Genomic DNA, 18,006 nt, shown 5'->3' on the forward strand with positions numbered 1-18,006 from the left:
AGAGGAGCTGCCCAGAAATTTGTCGGTGAAACTGGATACTAATAAATAAAAAAGTAACAACCACAAACAAACAGTTGATTGTTTAATACATAACAGATTAATAAATTGAATGGACGTATCAATAAATTGGAATGATTTGTAAAGTTATGAAGGAAAATGATTGCCATTACTCAGGAGACTCACTCTCCCTGAACAACAGCTAGCCATGGTGTTTATAAGTGAGTTGGTGAACCGCCACTTTGAACAATATTTCAGTCATGTGACATGTCCGCTTGATGTTGAAGGAAAGTCCAATGTGATGCAGGCTTCAGGCATTTACCACTGAAACCGAAGAGCATGGTAATGGTGCCGACAAATCTAAAAAACAAAATCGGGGAGAACCTGGGATTTGAACCCATGATCCTGTTACTGGCACACCTTATTGCAGTACCTTGCACCCATAGGCCACCAATGCCCCGTTCCATGTAAAGGTAGTATCTGCTACAATGCTACATGATGGCCAAGTCCTTTCAATTTCTCTACCTTCAGTCGATCAACACGACAACATGGCACTCTTTCCATGGGTGGCCAACCTCGATCATCACCTGGGTATCTCCACCATAGCTTTAACATCCAGTCCAAATAACATGAATACAGTAAAACACCGTTGAAGGAACTGATGTAAATACTGTATTCAACGTAATAAGCGCCCAGGGCGCTCCCAAAATTAGGAACAGGGGGCTCTTATTAGAATATTATTTTGGTGAAAAAAACAGAGTTGAAAGATAAATTTCGTGGTTTATGCTGACAGCCTGAAATGTTTATGTACGACAGATATATTTTTCCAGAATTTGATTGCCAATAATTAAGGGTACATATAACACATAAGTGTGTATTATACGCGAGAAAAAATAAGTCCAGTACAGTGATCAATCGGAAGGGGTGCCAATTGGGATTGTTCACAAGCCAATATATTAGCAAATATCGCAGTGGGTGCTTATTAGAGCGGGGCGCTTATTACGTCGAATACGGTACTTCGAGTTATCCAAGGTTCAACACAACTAAAAATGATGAATACAGAAGGAATAAGCAGGGACCAAACTTTAACCTCAAGACAAACATAAATTTGACACAAGGGTGTTTGACTGTATATAGCTATCGAATCAAACTGAATCAATGAGCCAGAGAGATTGTGTGAAAGTCGGAGCTAGAGATGGTGACACAACTTCTCAAACAAAGCTATGGTGGTGAATGGGTGCAAGGCATTTTCATAATAGAATGGACATGTTATACAATCGATAATCAATGACAGTTGGTGGGAAAAAGGAAACAAAATATTTCCCAATAATTTCATGTTGCTGTCAAGGCGTTATTGACTCATCAGGTTGATTTCTGAGAGAGGATCACTGACATAATATTGCAGACATGTGAAAATACTAGTAATAATACATACACATTCATATATAATTAACAAAGGATAATTTATACAATTAACAAAGCATCAAGGTGATAATGTGGAGAAGTGTTTCCTACATTCCGACCATTACAAAGGTAAGACAGTCTAACATGACAACTTCCTATTTCCAGCATGAGGTGTTCTCAGAATGTATCATGATGTATTGAGAGATTAAATACTGTATTAATCTGATACATTAATAAAAGCTCGAATGAAATAACACTTAATGCAAGAGCTACTTTTAGTCTGCTTCAATGACACTATGGTTTTCAGTGTAAGATGTCGTGATCAGAAAGAAAAATACAAAATTTCTAAAATATTTGTCTTTGTGCCACTCATGAAAATACCCTCTGTCTATGAAATATATGTGATATTTGACAAGAAACTACAAATATCCTGTATCTGTTAACCTGTCAGTGTTACAAGGACAACTATTGGAACCACACTGTTCCTGATTTCTGAGGGAGTGAGTAAGGAAGGTTGTATGCAGCTTTTAGCAATATTCCAGCAATATCACGGCAAGGGACCCCAGAAATGGGCTTCACACATTGTACCCATGTCAGGAATCGAACCCGGTTGTTCTGAGTGACGAGCGAACCCTTTAACCACTAGGCTACCCGACCGCTTCTTTTACATCGGGTGGGCACATAAGACTTGCCTATCCACGTTCATAAAATATATTATACTTCTAGGCCGTTTCATAAAACTCTTGTAAATCTGAGGTCTCATAACCCCCAAGACATTATTTACGATAGGGTCCTACAATCATTTCACAGAGGTTTGTTATCACTCTCTCAGTTCAGTTAAACTTCACCAGAATCATGTCTTCGACAAGAAAAATCTTTAGTCACAGATGTGCACATTTTCATGGGAGACTTGTATTTAGGTGAAAGGGCACATGATCTACATTGTTTTAATAACAAATATTGGGATCTGAGTTCCTATATGTTTCAAGACGGGTAAACACCTCAAGGTGACATACAGTGTTATCTACAAAATACAGTTTGAGTCATCCAATAGTTACACATACAGTTTATAAATTACAGTTTTCACATTTTTAAACATTCAGACAATTAACATCTGCAGCATTCACAGCCATGATCAACATGAAACTTGATCAAATTAAAAAGAATAACCACAAATAGTAACAGAAACATAGTAACATCTAATTATTATTGCCACTTAACATGCTTGATAAACCAATAAATAGTTTCAGCCATAACCTGTATCACAAAAGGTAAAAGAATTGTGCTCATTAAGGGTTATAAGCTGCTAAAAAGTGAATTTTGACATTTTGAAATTTCAATTCATTTCTCACTTACAAATACTGAACACTTGAAGATAACACAATTTGAACCTAGTTCAAATCAATACATCTTCAGGTTCTAAAACAAATCCAGAGGTCGTTCAGTCCTAGTCATGTGACCTCTGACACACAAACTAACTTGATTTAGACATTTGGTAATGTTCTTGTCCAGTTTATGACCAGTTGTGTTTACAATTTGGTATGTTAAAAATGAATGACAAAATTCTTCCTTATTAATCAATGAGTGAGTTGGGTATACTGTTGCTTTATATCATGGTGTGTCAGTTTATGTTAGCGGGAAGCAGCTCTCAAGAGGGAAGCATCTCTCAAGAGGGAAGCAGGTCTGAAGATGTTTAACACTTTGGTGAAACCAATGAGCACATTCCTGTTCCCTCGTTCCCATCCCTCTCTCTCTTTATTTGCAACAGATAAATCGTTTTCCTTATGACAGGGATGCATAAGACTGTGTAGGGCCAAAGGGTTGTACCCTTCTCATTACATGCTGTATAACAAGAGATGGGACCAGTAAAAATCATCCAGCTGTTATAATTGATGCTATTCTCATTGTGAATATCAAATATCTAAAATAACACTGTTTTTGAATGTCCCTTGTTGAGTTTGTTGGACCTGTATTTGACTGAAGACCCCTTCTCTTTTAGCACACAGCCTGTGGAAGTAGTTCTTTAATATTCAGTGCAAGACAGATCACATCTATATCATTAACTATTACTATTACATGATATAGAATCACAGTAATCACATAATATAAAGGGGTCTGTCCCTAAGGTTGCTGCTAGGGTGTTTGAATCTAGGGACCTCTAAATCTGTTACCTTGAACAGTGGAGTCTGACAAGGACCTCTTGACTTTCAGGCTTATTTAGGAACGCTGGAAACAGCTTACACAAGCCGAGTCATTGACGCATCTTTGGTCCGATTCACAAAATGCCCTGTTTCCCCTCCCTCTTCCATATAATAACAAGTCCCTGTGCGTCACACGAGGCTAGCAGACTCTCATCACAGTTGAAGCACACATCCAGAACTGGCGCCGAGTGACCGAGCAGTTTGTTTACACACGACTTGGACTCTTTTGTTATGTCGAAGAAATAAACGCACATGTCCTCACTCCCTGACACTGAAGAGGAAAATAACTCATTTCAGTTACATCTCAACGAGTCGGCTTGATGTGGGAGGAAAGAAGTGAAGCAGGTTTTGTTTGTTAGTTTGTTGTTTAACGCTGCACTCAGCAATATTCCAGCTATATGAACAAGATTAATTATCAGGGCGAATCTGGGATTCCAAACCAAAATCATAGGATTCTGGAACTCCTAAGGGATGCAACCCTGCATAGCAAAATGTTGTGCCTTAGACAACTGAAAATTGATTGAATTAAGAATAGATCTGAAGAAAGCAGAATCACAAAGACAATTAATAATGTATACTATTTGTTTCCATGAATAATGGAACTCATTCAATGGAATAAATTAATCAATCGACAAGTTATTTGATACAATTAATATGCACAGTGCCATTAGTCAGTTGCCACGGTTACAGAATTACACACCAACACATGCTCCCTGTCTGAAGGACATGAGAGGACAGAAGGTACTCTTGATGTGATGGGTTCTCTGTTTGATGGGGAAGGACTTCTTCAGCTGTAGTGCCCCGTCGTTAGATATGATTCTGAAAGCAGTGCATGATAAATGAAATTACAGCACTTAAAGAACAGGGTTTTTTTTGCATGAATTTTTAACAACATTTCAGTAATATTACTGTCAATGCCTGTCATCAGGGTTCCCTTACGTCAGATCGAAAACCCACTCAAAACATTCGACTTGACCAATGCCACATCAATATCTTTGCTAAGTCTAAAGAGTTTGCGTTATATTTTGCCATGGTAAAATTGCAATAAACATTCTATGTAATAATACATATGCCGGGCATTCAGTTCCAAATACAATATGGCACTGTAAAGTCTACAGGTAAACCAGCCCTACATTGAAAACACTGCATGTTCAACTGTACATTGGGCTAAAAAAAAAGAGAATAGTCTTGATTCTCAGGCACCGCCCGCTTCATCATAAAGTTTGCAGCACGTTTCATTTTTATTTCCATTTAAAATTATTTTTTTTAAATCCTTAAATAAGTCCAACGGTAGTCAAATATTGTATTCCAGTATTTTACTCATCAAGGAATACATTCATGTAGTGAGGCCCTTTCCCACAACTGTTTATTTGGTTATACATCTGTTATTTGGTTACATACTAGTTTGAACAACCAAAAACACTGCCCGCCCGCATTATATTTTCAAAAGCCGTTGCCTGAAAAGCAATTATTTTATTTTTTTTAAGCCTTGGTTAGTTTTCAGAGCTACATTGTCGAGGTACATCAGGTTTACTGGAACTGTTGACGTTTGGCGAGGAAACGTATCTACTGATCAGTCGATACACTATTTACTGGGTATATGTTCCCTGCCGATATTTCCTGTTTGGGGGCAAATAAACACAAGGTGATACTAATCCTGACACTTAATTTGTTAAAATTGCAGCAGTAAGACAGGCTATGTGGTTTTGGAATGTCGTGTTGTCCAATGTCAATATTCAATTGCATGTATTCATTGTGAATGGACTATCTTTGGTTGCTTGATCTGAAACCCACTTTTTCGGAAATATCTCTGCAAACATGCTGTTCAGACTAACATGCTTGCAATATTACATAGCTGTACAGCTGATCGTTAGTTACCTGAAGAGGCACAGTGAGTTGAGACAACAGTTGACAAGGAGGGAGGGATCTCGGGCTTCGCGGTTGATCCATGCTCGTGCCGATATACTTGTGATTGGCTGACCCTCACACACAGTGATCCTGAAATGCATCACTCAACAGTGTTCATGCTACAAATGGCTACAACCTTTTCAGGCAACAGCATGATTAGTGACTTGTGTTTTCCACCTCAGTTCTAAAATACTGGATGAATCAGGAAGACATCCAAATCTATATCTCGACCTTGATAAAGGGGGATGCTTTGCCTACAACCTCAAAAATAAAGGTAACACAATAACATCATATGACCTCTAATCACTACAACAGTAGGGGCAGTGGGATAGCCTAGTGGCTAAAGCTTTCCCTCATCACACAGAAGGTCTGGGTTTGATTTCCCACATGGGTACAATGTGTGAAGCCCATTTCTGATGATCTCCTCCATATTATTTCTGGAATATTGCTAAAAATTGCGTAAAGCCATCCTCACACATGTCACATTATTCAAAATATAACAATTTTTTTGGTGGATTTTGAACAAGCAATTGCTGCATTAAAAACATAGGTTTGCAGTTTTACATCATAGCTGCCTACTGAGAAATATACATTGATATTATTCCAAATCCCCTAGTTAAGACTTCATATCACAAATGTCCAGTCACTTAACTAAAGGGAGATAATTATTATCCATCAGTTACCTCCCCTGTTGTAACTGCTGTTGTAGATAAAAAAAACACCAAAGTGACAGTGTTACCTGCGTGTCTTGGTGAGTTTACCAGTTGCTACATCCAATGTAAAAGAGAAGATGGACCCCCTCTCATCTCCTGCCCATAAGATGCGGCCACTTGAGTCAAACGCCAGACAGTGCACTCTGCCTGTCACCTTGCTACTACCTCCCTTGAAACACACAACATTGCAACATCAAACACATTCTTATTGTTCAAAGACTAGACCATTTTTTTTAAAAGATGAACTTACAGTTAATTTATGTTTTTAAATGTTTTGTTTTTTTCAATTATATTGAAGGTAGAAATAAATCATTTATCCAAACATGTCTTCAAAAATGTCTGTCATGTTGTTTGACCTAAATGCAGCAGGATCTGGCATTACAAGGTTTACAGGAAACTCAGGTAATATCGCTACTCCACTGCTGACCCATGTATGGTGTAGCAGCATTAGCCGAGTGGACCCGAGTGCATGTTCATCATCGTGTGTGGAGTTCCAGCTTACCTTGTATCCTTTACCTGTGGACATGTTCATGACCTGTACATGACCTCTGCTACTGCCAGTCTGAGAGGTGGTCAAGACAAAATACCACAATTGCAATTGCATTTCCAATTGTATCAACTGCTTAAACTGATACAAAATATCATCAGTGTATTTGTGCAAAGAACCTTACAAATTTTGTAATATATAATAAATATATAATCAAATCATACTAGTTACCATTTCAAGGAAAAATACAAGAATTAAGTGACTTCATGCTTGTTTTAACATCATAAAATATCATGGCAGGGAAACCTTTTTGGGGAATCAAACACTCGTCTTCGGTGAAGATCCAACACTTTTACAACAAGGCTACCCCAACACCCCCTGCTTGTTGCTGTTACCAAGGATACCACAAACATGTTGTTGTTGATTGGTTGGAAGAGGCAGCAGTGTAGCTCCGCCCCCGTCCCGTCCTCCATGATTCTCATACACGACCCTGCAGACACGTTCCACAGTCTGGCTGTGCCATCCATGGACACGGACAGTATCACGTCATTGGACAGGGACCACACAAAATCTGGCAGAAGAAAGTGAGTCATAACTTTCAAACTTCCCACGGTTAAACCACAAGGAGCATTCATGTTTAGTTTGTATCCTGTATGACAGACTATTTAGATAAACAAATGGGCAAATAGACTCACAATGTTATAATCATGGCAGCAATTGATATGCTATCCTTCTTTAAGTATGCTGTGAGACCCCAACACATGCAGTGCATAAAATTCCCCCAAATTTTAGTCAGATAACTGGAGTGTTAACTGGAGTGTTAACTGTGCAAAGTTACCAGACCAGATAAAATGTTGCCAGTCAAGAACTTTAAAGACTAACAAATAAAGTGACAAAAGGGTAAACATATGAATAGTACTATTTAATGTTAGTTCTCAGAATATAACATAAAACTGGTGGATTGCCAACTGAGTAACCATCGGGTGTGAAACCATCTGCCGGTAGGGGCAGGCAGGTATTTTAAACACTGACATTTGTGGGAGTTAGCAGAGTGCTGACAAAGGGCCATCCTGGGACACACAGACAGATGAATCACTCTAAGTTATTCAAAGTTCACTTTCAAAGAAATAAAGCATGCACATTCGGAGGTAAGTGATCAAGGAAGAGATTGGTATTTAGGTTCTAACATATTTTATGATTTGTTGCTAATCAGAGATGTAGATACATTGTATGTTTGTTTCTTTGTTGTTTAATGCCGCACTCAGCAATTCCAGCTATATGACGGCGGTCTGTAAATAATTAAGTCTGGAACAGACAATCCACTGATTGATATCATGAGCATTGATCTACACAATTGGGATACGATGACATGGATCAACTAAGTCGGCGAGCCTGACCACCCGACCCTGTTAGTCACCTCTTATGACAAGTATCGATTGCTGAAGACCTATTCTCTACCCAGATCTTCAGGGGTTTGTAGATGCATTGTAAACTCTATGGCACACACATGCAGTTGATCCATAGTTCCCAGTATGTATAGTAACACTGATACCAATACATGAGTGGATGAGGGGATATGGTAACCATAGCTATCCAATCAAGGGGCAACCCACACACTGAGCACCACACCTCCCCTCCACAGGGCAACCCACACACTGAGCACCACACCTCCCCTCTACAGGGCAACCCACACACTGAGCACCACGCCTCCCCTCCACAGGGCAACCCACACACTGAGCACCACACCTCCCTTCTACAGGGCAACCCACACACTGAGCACCACACCTCCCTTCTACAGGGCAACCCACACACTGAGCTCTACACCTCCCCCCACAGGGCAACCAATCACGGGGCAACCAATCACAGACAGAACACCACACCTCCCCTCTACAGGGCAACCCACACACTGAGCACCACACCTCCTCTCTACAGGGCAACCCACACACTGAGCACCACACCTCCCCTCTACAGGGCAACCCACACACTGAGCACCACACCTCCACAGGGCTACCCACACACTGAGCACTAAGCATCACACCTCCCCTCCACAGGGCTACCCACACACTGAGCACTAAACATCACACCTCCCCTCTACAGGGCTACCCACACACTGAGCACAACACCTCCCATCCACAGGGCTACCCATACACTGGGCACTAAGCATCACACCTCCCCTCCACAGGGCTACCCACACACTGAGCACTAAGCATCACACCTCCCCTCCACAGGGCTACCCACACACTGAGCACTACACCTCCCCTCCACAGGGCTACCCACACACTGAGCACTAAGCATCACACCTCCCCTCCACAGGGCTACCAACACACTGAGCACTAAGCATCACACCTCCCCTCCACAGGGCTACCCACACACTGAGCACTAAGCATCACACCTCCCCTCCACAGGGCTACCCACACACTGAGCACTACACCTCCCCTCCACAGGGCTACCCACACACTGAGCACTAAGCACTGAGCACTGAGCACCACACCTCCCCTCCACAGGGTAACCCACACTGAGCACTACACCTCCCCTCCACAGAGTAACCAATCACAGGGCTACCTACCCGTCACTCCAGCCTTGTGTCCTCTTAGCATGCAGATCACAGTAGCAGGAGGTGGTACCAGTTGACAGATTGACAGAGTGCCATCCACTGACGAACATGCCACCCTGGACTTGTCATCATGGGCAAACTTGACACTTGAAACTGCAAGATAAGGTACAGATCATGAACACAGTAAAGGAACCCCACTGGGTATGCTAGATCTATGTGTAACGTGTTGACTCGTATCACAACAACCAACATGGAAGGCATTGAAGGCTGTTCAGTGTTCAGTTGAAATATTATTATATTTAGTCATGATTCTTGTGTATCAGTGAGTGACACTTATTATCTCCAAGGATATTTCAACCACCCCTACATTCTGAGTGAACTTGGTCATAGCATGTGTGACACACACGAGTAAATTACTTGACTCCCACACAGGTTAAACACTTGATTGTATGTGCAAAACTAGTTCTGCTGGAAGCATTCATAAAATCTGGAGTAAGAAAAGGGCATGTACACATTTCCTGTACACGTTACTTGGAGCTGGATAGATGTGTAGGAACAAACAAAATGGATTCACTATAGCTCACCTGATGCAGAGTGCTGGTCGAAGATGTGATGCATACCAGTAAAGGCATAGTTCTCTGACAGACTCTTCCCTCCAACCATAGCTCTGTAAATGTAAGACGATGACTATGTACTCAGGGTGGTGTTGACAGTTATAGTTCTTCGAGAAAACACTACATCAGTGTGTGGCAGGGATTTCACAATTCAGCGTAGTGTTGATGCATTGCAAATTTCCCCATGCTGTGTACCCATGTGTAAGTTCAGGTTTTTATTCAGTCGGTTTTCAAAAAGTAATATTAAGGTTTGCAATAACCCAGCTCACCTGCTTGCCTCCACTGCAGAGGTAGGTACAACCTCAATGCTGTCAAACACTCTCACCTGCTTGCCTCTGCTGCAGAGGTAGGTACAACCTCAATGCTGTCAAACACTCTCTTCATAGGCCCTTCATAAAGGTGCTTGAGGGAGCCACTGCTCATGTGACGCCTATGGTACTTCCGTCCATCACTAAGGGTGATGGAATCAAAACTCTGAAAATAATCAGGACCAAACTACATGAACTTGGATATTCATGATATTAGTATTCGTATCTGGACACAACAAGTTGCCATTTCCTTCTTGATTTCGATCCTATAACACAGAACCCAAAACATCTCCTCTTCCTCCCCCGGGGCGCCCCCTGCACTTGGTTGCCAACAGGAGTTATCTGTCCCTGATCCATTCACTGTCTTCGCTTGATAGTCATACAGGGATGGGCAGTCGGGACAGTTGTCAGGATAAGTATACTAATGTCATGAATATCCATAATTCATGTAGAATATTTCTTATCCTGACACAACACACGCTTATCACATAGATACCAGCGGCGTCTGCAGATTGTAGTATTGGTGACCATCCAGATGTTTGGAGGCTATCCTCAGTGGGGCGCCCTCTTCACTAATACTTGTGTGGCTTCTGATACGTGAAGCCCAGAGGATCGGAGTGAGTGAGTATGGTTTTACGCCGCTTTTAGCAATATTCCATCAATATCACGGCGAGGGACACCAGAAATGGGCTTCACACATTGTACCCATGTCGGGAATCAAACCCGGGTCTTCGGCATGACGAGCGAACGCTTTAACCACTAGGCTACCCGACCGCCCTCCAGAGGATCGGAACTAATAGATGTAGAGTATAACAACCTGAGCACAACAGAATATATATTGAGCCACATGTGACACAATAGAAATGTCTGGCAATGCATGGACCTGTGTTTGCAGAGACTTATGGATCGGATCTGCAGCTTGTGGTATTGGCAACCACCCATATCACTTCTTCACTTATCCCATATCACCTGTCACATCATGAAACCCTATGCTCCATGTTCAAGTTTTGTTTGTTTGTTTGCCGTTTAATGCTGCTATCAGCAATATTCCAGCTATATGACGGTGGTCTGTAAATAATCTGATCTTCATGGGTCAGACCTTAGTAGTTGAATGGCTGTTAGCATGTCGAATGCTTTATATTACAGTACAGGCTTGACTGTGAAAATGCAATAAAAAACACTTCAGTAAGATTGTATTGTTACATATCATATTGGACAAACTGCATTGCAGTTAAGTGAGTGAGTGAGTGAGTTGGGTTTAACGCCGCTTTTAACAGTATTCCAGTTATATCACGGCGTGTCAGCTTAATGTGGGAGGAAAGCCCGAAGTGATGCAGGTCTCAGACGTTTACCACTTCGGTGAAACCCACGAGCACGGGTATGGTGCTGACAAACCTAGAAACATAATTGGGGCGAACCGGGATTCGAACCCACAATCATAGGTTTCTGGCGTGCCCAAGGGACGCTACTCTGCACAGCGAATCGCGCCGCCTTAGACGACTGGGCCACCCGTGCCCCCGCATTGCAGTTAAGAAGTGCATAGACATATTGTTACATCCCTATATGGAGCTATACAAATTCCTGCTATTTATTTTCATTCACAGGGAAGCCACATGTACAAGATATTGCCCACGAAGCATGTGTCCTTATTGTCAGTCAACTGTTATTCTGTTGACTTTGTCATGGAGGAATACACCCGCATTAAGCATCATCAAACTAGTCAACAATTATTTCAAAGTAGTTGTGAATGTAACTACCTTTTCTGTCAAAAACTTGTTGTTGCGACTTTTCGCTGTCTGGACCAAGCAGACTAGTGTGTGTCTAACAGTGTGTAGCGGTGTACTTACCTCCCCTGTTGTTTTGCAATTGCTGCGGATGCTGAAAGATCGACTCCTGATGCTCCTACAACAATAAAACATGGAAGTCAGTGGCAGTGATGAAAAGAGAAGTCATCATCTCTTTCCAACAGGGTTATACAGCAATTTTTTTATGATTAAAAATGTCATTTATAATTATCCTTATCGCTTCTTATTCCCAAATACTACGCTTCGGGAAAATTGTACCCCTGGAAAATTGTACTCTTGTTACTGCCCCGATATGAAAACTGCCCCTGGGAAACTGCCCCCTACTTATACTTTAACACCTATTTTTAGGATTTTAATACTGCATTCAGAACTTTTCACCAATACAGTTGAATCACACGTACATGTTGTAAACCATTCAATCCTCATCAGTCGCCTCTTATGACAAACATGGAGTACTGGGCCCACTTGCACAAAGCGATCTTAGCGCTGCAACTATTGTAAGCCTATGTTAAAGTATGGGAGTTACGATCATCTTAGCGCTAAGATAGCTTTGTGCAAGTGGGCCCTGGTAACCTACACTTCATCCAAATCCCAATGGCATGGTGTTTATCTCGACTTACAAAACAGGGGGTGCAAGGGACTCCTGATGATTAATTTCAAGGGTTCTTACAGGAAATATGAAGGTCCTGTTAAGTAATGAATTGGTCTGGTGTGCTGTACTGTAAGATTTGTAAATTCTCTTAATTAGAGGACCTCTATATTTCTTGTCAAGAATCTGGTACTTAGGCGTCCCTTGGGGCACATCTTTTTCTAACACTGTTAATTCTATATCATGTTTGTTTGTTGTTTAACACCACACTCTATACCTTGTATACGTTTGTGGATACTGGCTGCACATTTCTGCGTTGTGTAAAACCCTGCAATGGGGACTCGGGAAGATCAGTCGTGACATGGTAGAATGCTATGATAGAGTTATGTGGACAGATGGAGCAAGCAATACATTCCTTGCTTCCAAGAAATGGCTGCATGAAGCTCTAAATACTAGCACATATACTCACCCTCCATCCGAGAAAGCTGGACTTCCGTATCGTGATGTGAGGAGCTGGGCCCGCATGTGAAGGTAGTCACGTCTTGCTGTTTGGTCACGCTACAGATGGACAAACATGGAGCATTTTGGGTCAGTGTCATTTCAAAGTAAATTCAGACAGATAACTAATGCCTGGGTTTGAAATCCTATTAATGCCACATCTGCATAACATACAATTGTTATCATGGTTATATCTTTATAAATAAGTCAGTGGTGCTTAAAATGAAGTCTTGAACAATATTTAAGTCATATCATGGCATGTCAGAATAATGTGGTACTAAAGCGCCATTTGATGTCAGGGATATATCTAGGATTCCAAACTATGTGTCCTTGGCAATCATTCTTTTATCAAGATTTGGATTTTTGTTAAATGCGTTTCGTTCAAGGCAATAGTGTAAAACGATTAGCATTAAAGCCTCTTTCATCCTCTTTATATGTCATGTTAGCAGTAAAAAAAAAAATCTGCAAAGCAAAACCAGTAGTCATAACTAAAACAACATGAATTGCTAAATGTTTATTTCCAGCATGGGTATGGTGCTGACAAACCAAGAAACATAATCAGGGCGAACCAGGATTCAAACCCATGATAATAGGTTTCTGGCACAGCGCATTGCAGAGCCTTAGAGGACTGGGCAAACCATGTCTCTGTAGAGGGAATGAAGGGACATCATTATACATATCAAAATATAGCTTATTTGATCAAACATAAATACCTCGCTCTTGGCATTCTCCCTTAACAGCTGACTTCTTCTTCGTATATATAGAGTTCCTAAAAGAAATATGAGACAAGTCAATATCAAATCCTTTATGCTAAATACTGTTTGGTATTTAAAAAATAGGATAACCATGCCTGGCGTGCGATACTTAAAACAAGGACTGGTCGGTTCAGTGTTAGTATACTGAGTCTGAGTGGAGCATCCATGTTAAACTGTGGCATGGTGGGTGAGTGAGTGAGTTGGGTTTAACGCCGCTTTAACAGTATACCAGTTATATCAAGGCGTGTCAGCTTAATGTGGGAGGAAAGCCCGGAGTGATGCAGGTCTCAGACGTTTACCCGTTCGGTGTAACCACGAGCACGGGTTTGGTGCTGACAAACCTAGAAACATAATCGGGGCAAAACCGGGATTTGAACCCATAATCATACGTTTCTGGCATGCCTAAGGGATGCAACTCTGCACAGCGAATTGCGGCGCTTTAGACGTCTGGGCCACCCGTGCCCCCTCTGTGGCATGGTATCTCAGTGGGCTAGCACTATAAAAGCAGCTTCATTTCTAGAACATATGATGACATTCAGCCCTCAGGAGCAGGGGAAACCATATTTCCACCCTGTCTATCCTGTGTAAGCATGGCAAGTCACTGACCAACCTGTATCATTGCAACTTTAAGAGATGTCGAAATATACTACCCACATTTTGATAGGGATAATCATATATGTCTTTTTATTTAAACATACACTTGACATCATGAAAATCAGTTTTGTGGAGCAGTATAGTTCATTGCAAGCTATGGGAAACGGATCTGATAAGTCTTTGGTTGAATGCACATGCTGGCAAGTTTTTAGAATTCCCAGCGCTGTAGTCTGGTTACTTCTACCAAGGATTTCTGGTTACTTTTACCAAGGATTTCTGGTTACTTTTACCAAGGATTTCTGGTTACTTCTATCCAGGATTTCTGGCTACTTCTACCCAGGATTTCTGGTTACTTTTACCAAGGATTTCTGGTTACTTTTACCAAGGATTTCTGGTTACTTCTACCAAGGATTTCTGGTTACTTCTACCAAGGATTTCCAGCATTGAAAGGCTGCTTAAAGCTGAGCACCATCGGGAGAGCTAACAACAGTGGAACCATGCTGGCATTTTTTAATACAAATTTAATGTGCACCATTGCTGACTAAAAACATATTCTGTCGCAAACAAAAATACATATAGATACTTAGGTAATACATAGGGGTGAATATTCCGGCTATTTTTACTATTGCAATAGTATATACAATAGTACCTCCCACTAAGGTGTCAGCTATTTTAATAATATTTTGATAGTATAAAACCAACTTTAAGTTTTGACAATTATCTTAGTCAATGTCATAGGAGTGAATAAAGTATTTCAAACAATGTCAAAGTTGTACATTTTCCTCCCTGTCGCTACTTAAACAAAAGGAATGTAACTTTAATCTGAAGTTATTGTAACCCTTGCTAATTTGACCTTATAAACTGATTTTTGTGATCCAATATTTATGTCTTGTTTAACTAACTGCGACTACTGCGACTCAATTGTTACGAATGCTATTACCATCTAAAATGCCTATCTTATATCATATAGTATAATCATAAGGCAAGCAAATACAATACATCGATAGTTGGATATATCATTACACCCATAATCGTAATGAGGAAACAAATAGGAATATAGAAGATGTTTTAAATAATAACTCTGAAAAACATGAACAAAATTAAAAATAATACAATTATAATTTAACAAACATTATTTCACAAATAGACCAATAAATATATGAACAGTTATTACATTAGATTTAAAGTAATGAATATGTTGTTCTCCTTTTCCTTCTAACTGTCTAAATTTGTCCCTCCACGGTTTCTTCGGCATGTTGAGTAAATTTACTTCTTACAAAGTAAAGTCACTAAACTGAAAGGCATCTTAAGAGACATACAATATGCAGTGTTCAGAATAGTGGTGAAAGTTGATGACTGAACAATTTCCAAAACTGAATCGAATGTATTCTCATGAGTATGTTGGGGATTTGAAAAAGATCATAGATTCACTCTTTACAGTTTGAAAAAAAGTGTAAGAAGGAAGAAAAGACAAACTCCAAGTCTGGATCTAACACAAAAATTCTGCTGGGGACAAAGACCAGTTGGAAGCAAGGAAAGACAAACTCCAAGTCTGGATCTGACACACATATTCTGCTGGGGAGCAAGACCAGATGCAGTTGAAAAGAAATGACCTTCCAAACCCATCCACTAGCCATCCAACTCCAAAATTCTTCCTGGTGTTGCTTGTTTATTTGTGGAATTCCAAATTAAATAGGACTATTATTTAGCATATGAGCCTGGTGATACAAGCAATCAATAGCTACTACATACTAACATCTGTGAGCATAGCATCCCAACTGACCTAACTGACTACTGACTAAATAACAGTTGGCCTTCTTGCTATTTTTGTAGGCCTTGGGCCTAACGTTCATATGTTTGTTTGTTTGTTGATTTACATTACAGTCAACAATATTCCAGCAATATCAGAGCAGCCTGTGATTAATCAATAAGGAACAGACAAATCAGTGTTTGATAAGAGCAACGTCCTTGTGCTTATACTACTTGACATCTACTGGTCACTAGAAATAGGAAGGCGTCAAGTTTTCTCTCTGTTGTAGTTCAAAATTAGTAACCAAAGGCAACTGATGCTGAATTTGTGGACACTATTTGTTCATATTTTCTTTTTATGTCAACATACACTTTTAATCAAATATACTTGGTGTGCTTAAGAGCTAAAAGTTTTTCAAACTAGTGGATACAAAACTTACACAATGCTCTAACTTTCATAATAATGTAAATATGCAACCTAACAGAGCATGTGAACTGAAGGCTCATGAAAAGTTAGAATCGGATTCTATAGTATAAGAATGTTATTGTAGGAGGGGCTTATAGCTATGTAATGGTGACCAGTAGATGTCACATAGTAAGCGGAGCAGAATTTAGCTACAATGTCAAAACTTCTATGTGTGCAAGAGTCAAATTATATTTATAAAGATTAATTTGTTGACATATTATCTACACATAATCTGGGATGAACATGATAAATAACCACAGATCGATGAATAATATGTCAATCAAGGCATAACACCCCTACTGAAGAATTGTATATGCCCTGAATGGCAAATAATATCATGAAAATTGTAATATGTTTAGTCCCAATCACTTCCAAGATGTGGAATATGTTTCTATAACAATTGGTTATGTTGCACACACATGTGTACTTGTACATAACTTCTTTTTAAGTAAACATTATCTCGAAAAAGTTGTTGATTCAAAGTGGAAGAATGAGAGAGTAAAAGATCATAAAACAATTAACTGTATAACTAATTGCTAAAATATGGACTGTTTCACAGCAAATTACAAATTAGTTCTGATACGCAGGGATGTGACAGTTATTCTCCAATTGAGGTATGTAAACATCTGTGGCCAGTATCACTTTGGATTTTCCTCCCACATCAAGCTGACACACTAAGATAGTGTTCAATTTCACTCACACGCTCTCACAAATGAGATATAATACTTTGAATGGGATATTATTCAAAGATCTGTGATTACCTCTAACCTCTTTGTTGGTCTATTCAGACTAAACAAACCATGAAATACACTACAGTCAATTCTTTTTTTTTAACATATGAGTAAAACGACAAGGGACGGTTAGCTTATGATATTAATAGCAATTCATACAGGTAGTCTGTATGGCCTCTCATTAAACACCAGATTATTGTGAACCCATGAAACGACTTTTTTCAAATGTGAAACTATTATTTTTTGTTACTTTAGTCATTAAACACACTTCACCTATAATGTCACGAAAGCTGGTCGTTTCTGTGGTTGTAAAAGTGATGTAATTGAAAACATTTGGTCTACCCCCAAGTAGCAGCTAAGTGGGACGTCAGATGGGTGTGTTTTGGGTGGTTACCAGTTTCATGTCATCTAATTCTTCATTGAAGTATTTATATAAGATGGATAAATACAGGGAATATGGTTTAGCAGCAAAGCACAACTTACTAAATTGTGGGTGGTTTGGTGCACGATAAGCGTTGTATTTCGCATCAAGAGCGAGCACCTGTTGCCAAAGTGCCGCCATGATGCATTCATTACCGTCGCTTGTAACGTTAATAAATGTAAATATTTTTATATCTTGCTAATAGTTAGACG

At 40.0% G+C, this 18,006-nt stretch overlaps 1 protein-coding gene across 1 annotated transcript; it reads right to left on the bottom strand.

Annotated features, from left to right (window-relative positions):
* Positions 1 to 69: 69 nt before the first annotated feature.
* LOC124138304 (WD repeat-containing protein 13-like) lies at positions 70 to 17,949 on the bottom strand. Its single transcript, XM_046504896.2, has 13 exons — positions 17,857 to 17,949; positions 13,792 to 13,847; positions 13,050 to 13,138; positions 12,034 to 12,088; positions 10,204 to 10,352; positions 9,849 to 9,931; positions 9,277 to 9,417; positions 7,115 to 7,281; positions 6,726 to 6,785; positions 6,250 to 6,392; positions 5,481 to 5,600; positions 4,303 to 4,421; positions 70 to 3,873 (listed from the first exon to the last, which is right to left on the bottom strand). Exons 1-13 carry the CDS (start codon positions 17,933 to 17,935, stop codon positions 3,677 to 3,679), a joined length of 1,458 nt encoding a protein of 485 aa, XP_046360852.1. The 5' UTR covers positions 17,936 to 17,949; the 3' UTR covers positions 70 to 3,676.
* Between the last annotated feature and the right edge of the window lie 57 nt (positions 17,950 to 18,006).

This window comes from Haliotis rufescens, unplaced genomic scaffold, assembly GCF_023055435.1.
Source record: "Haliotis rufescens isolate VD_foot unplaced genomic scaffold, xgHalRufe1.0.p SCAF_40, whole genome shotgun sequence".
NCBI lineage: Eukaryota > Metazoa > Mollusca > Gastropoda > Lepetellida > Haliotidae > Haliotis > Haliotis rufescens.

What these genes read in the sequence shown, in the direction of transcription:
- LOC124138304 (XM_046504896.2), bottom strand. Translation starts at nt 17,935, where the DNA reads ATGGCGGCACTTTGGCAACAGGTGCTCGCTCTTGATGCGAAATACAAC. An exon ending in CGACCAGCACTCTGCATCAG is followed by an intron (nt 9,418 to 9,848) that starts GTGAGCTATAGT and finishes CTTATCTTGCAG; the next exon opens with TTTCAAGTGTCAAGTTTGCC. An exon ending in CAGACAGGGAGCATGTGTTG is followed by an intron (nt 3,874 to 4,302) that starts GTGTGTAATTCT and finishes TTTCCTCTTCAG; the next exon opens with TGTCAGGGAGTGAGGACATG.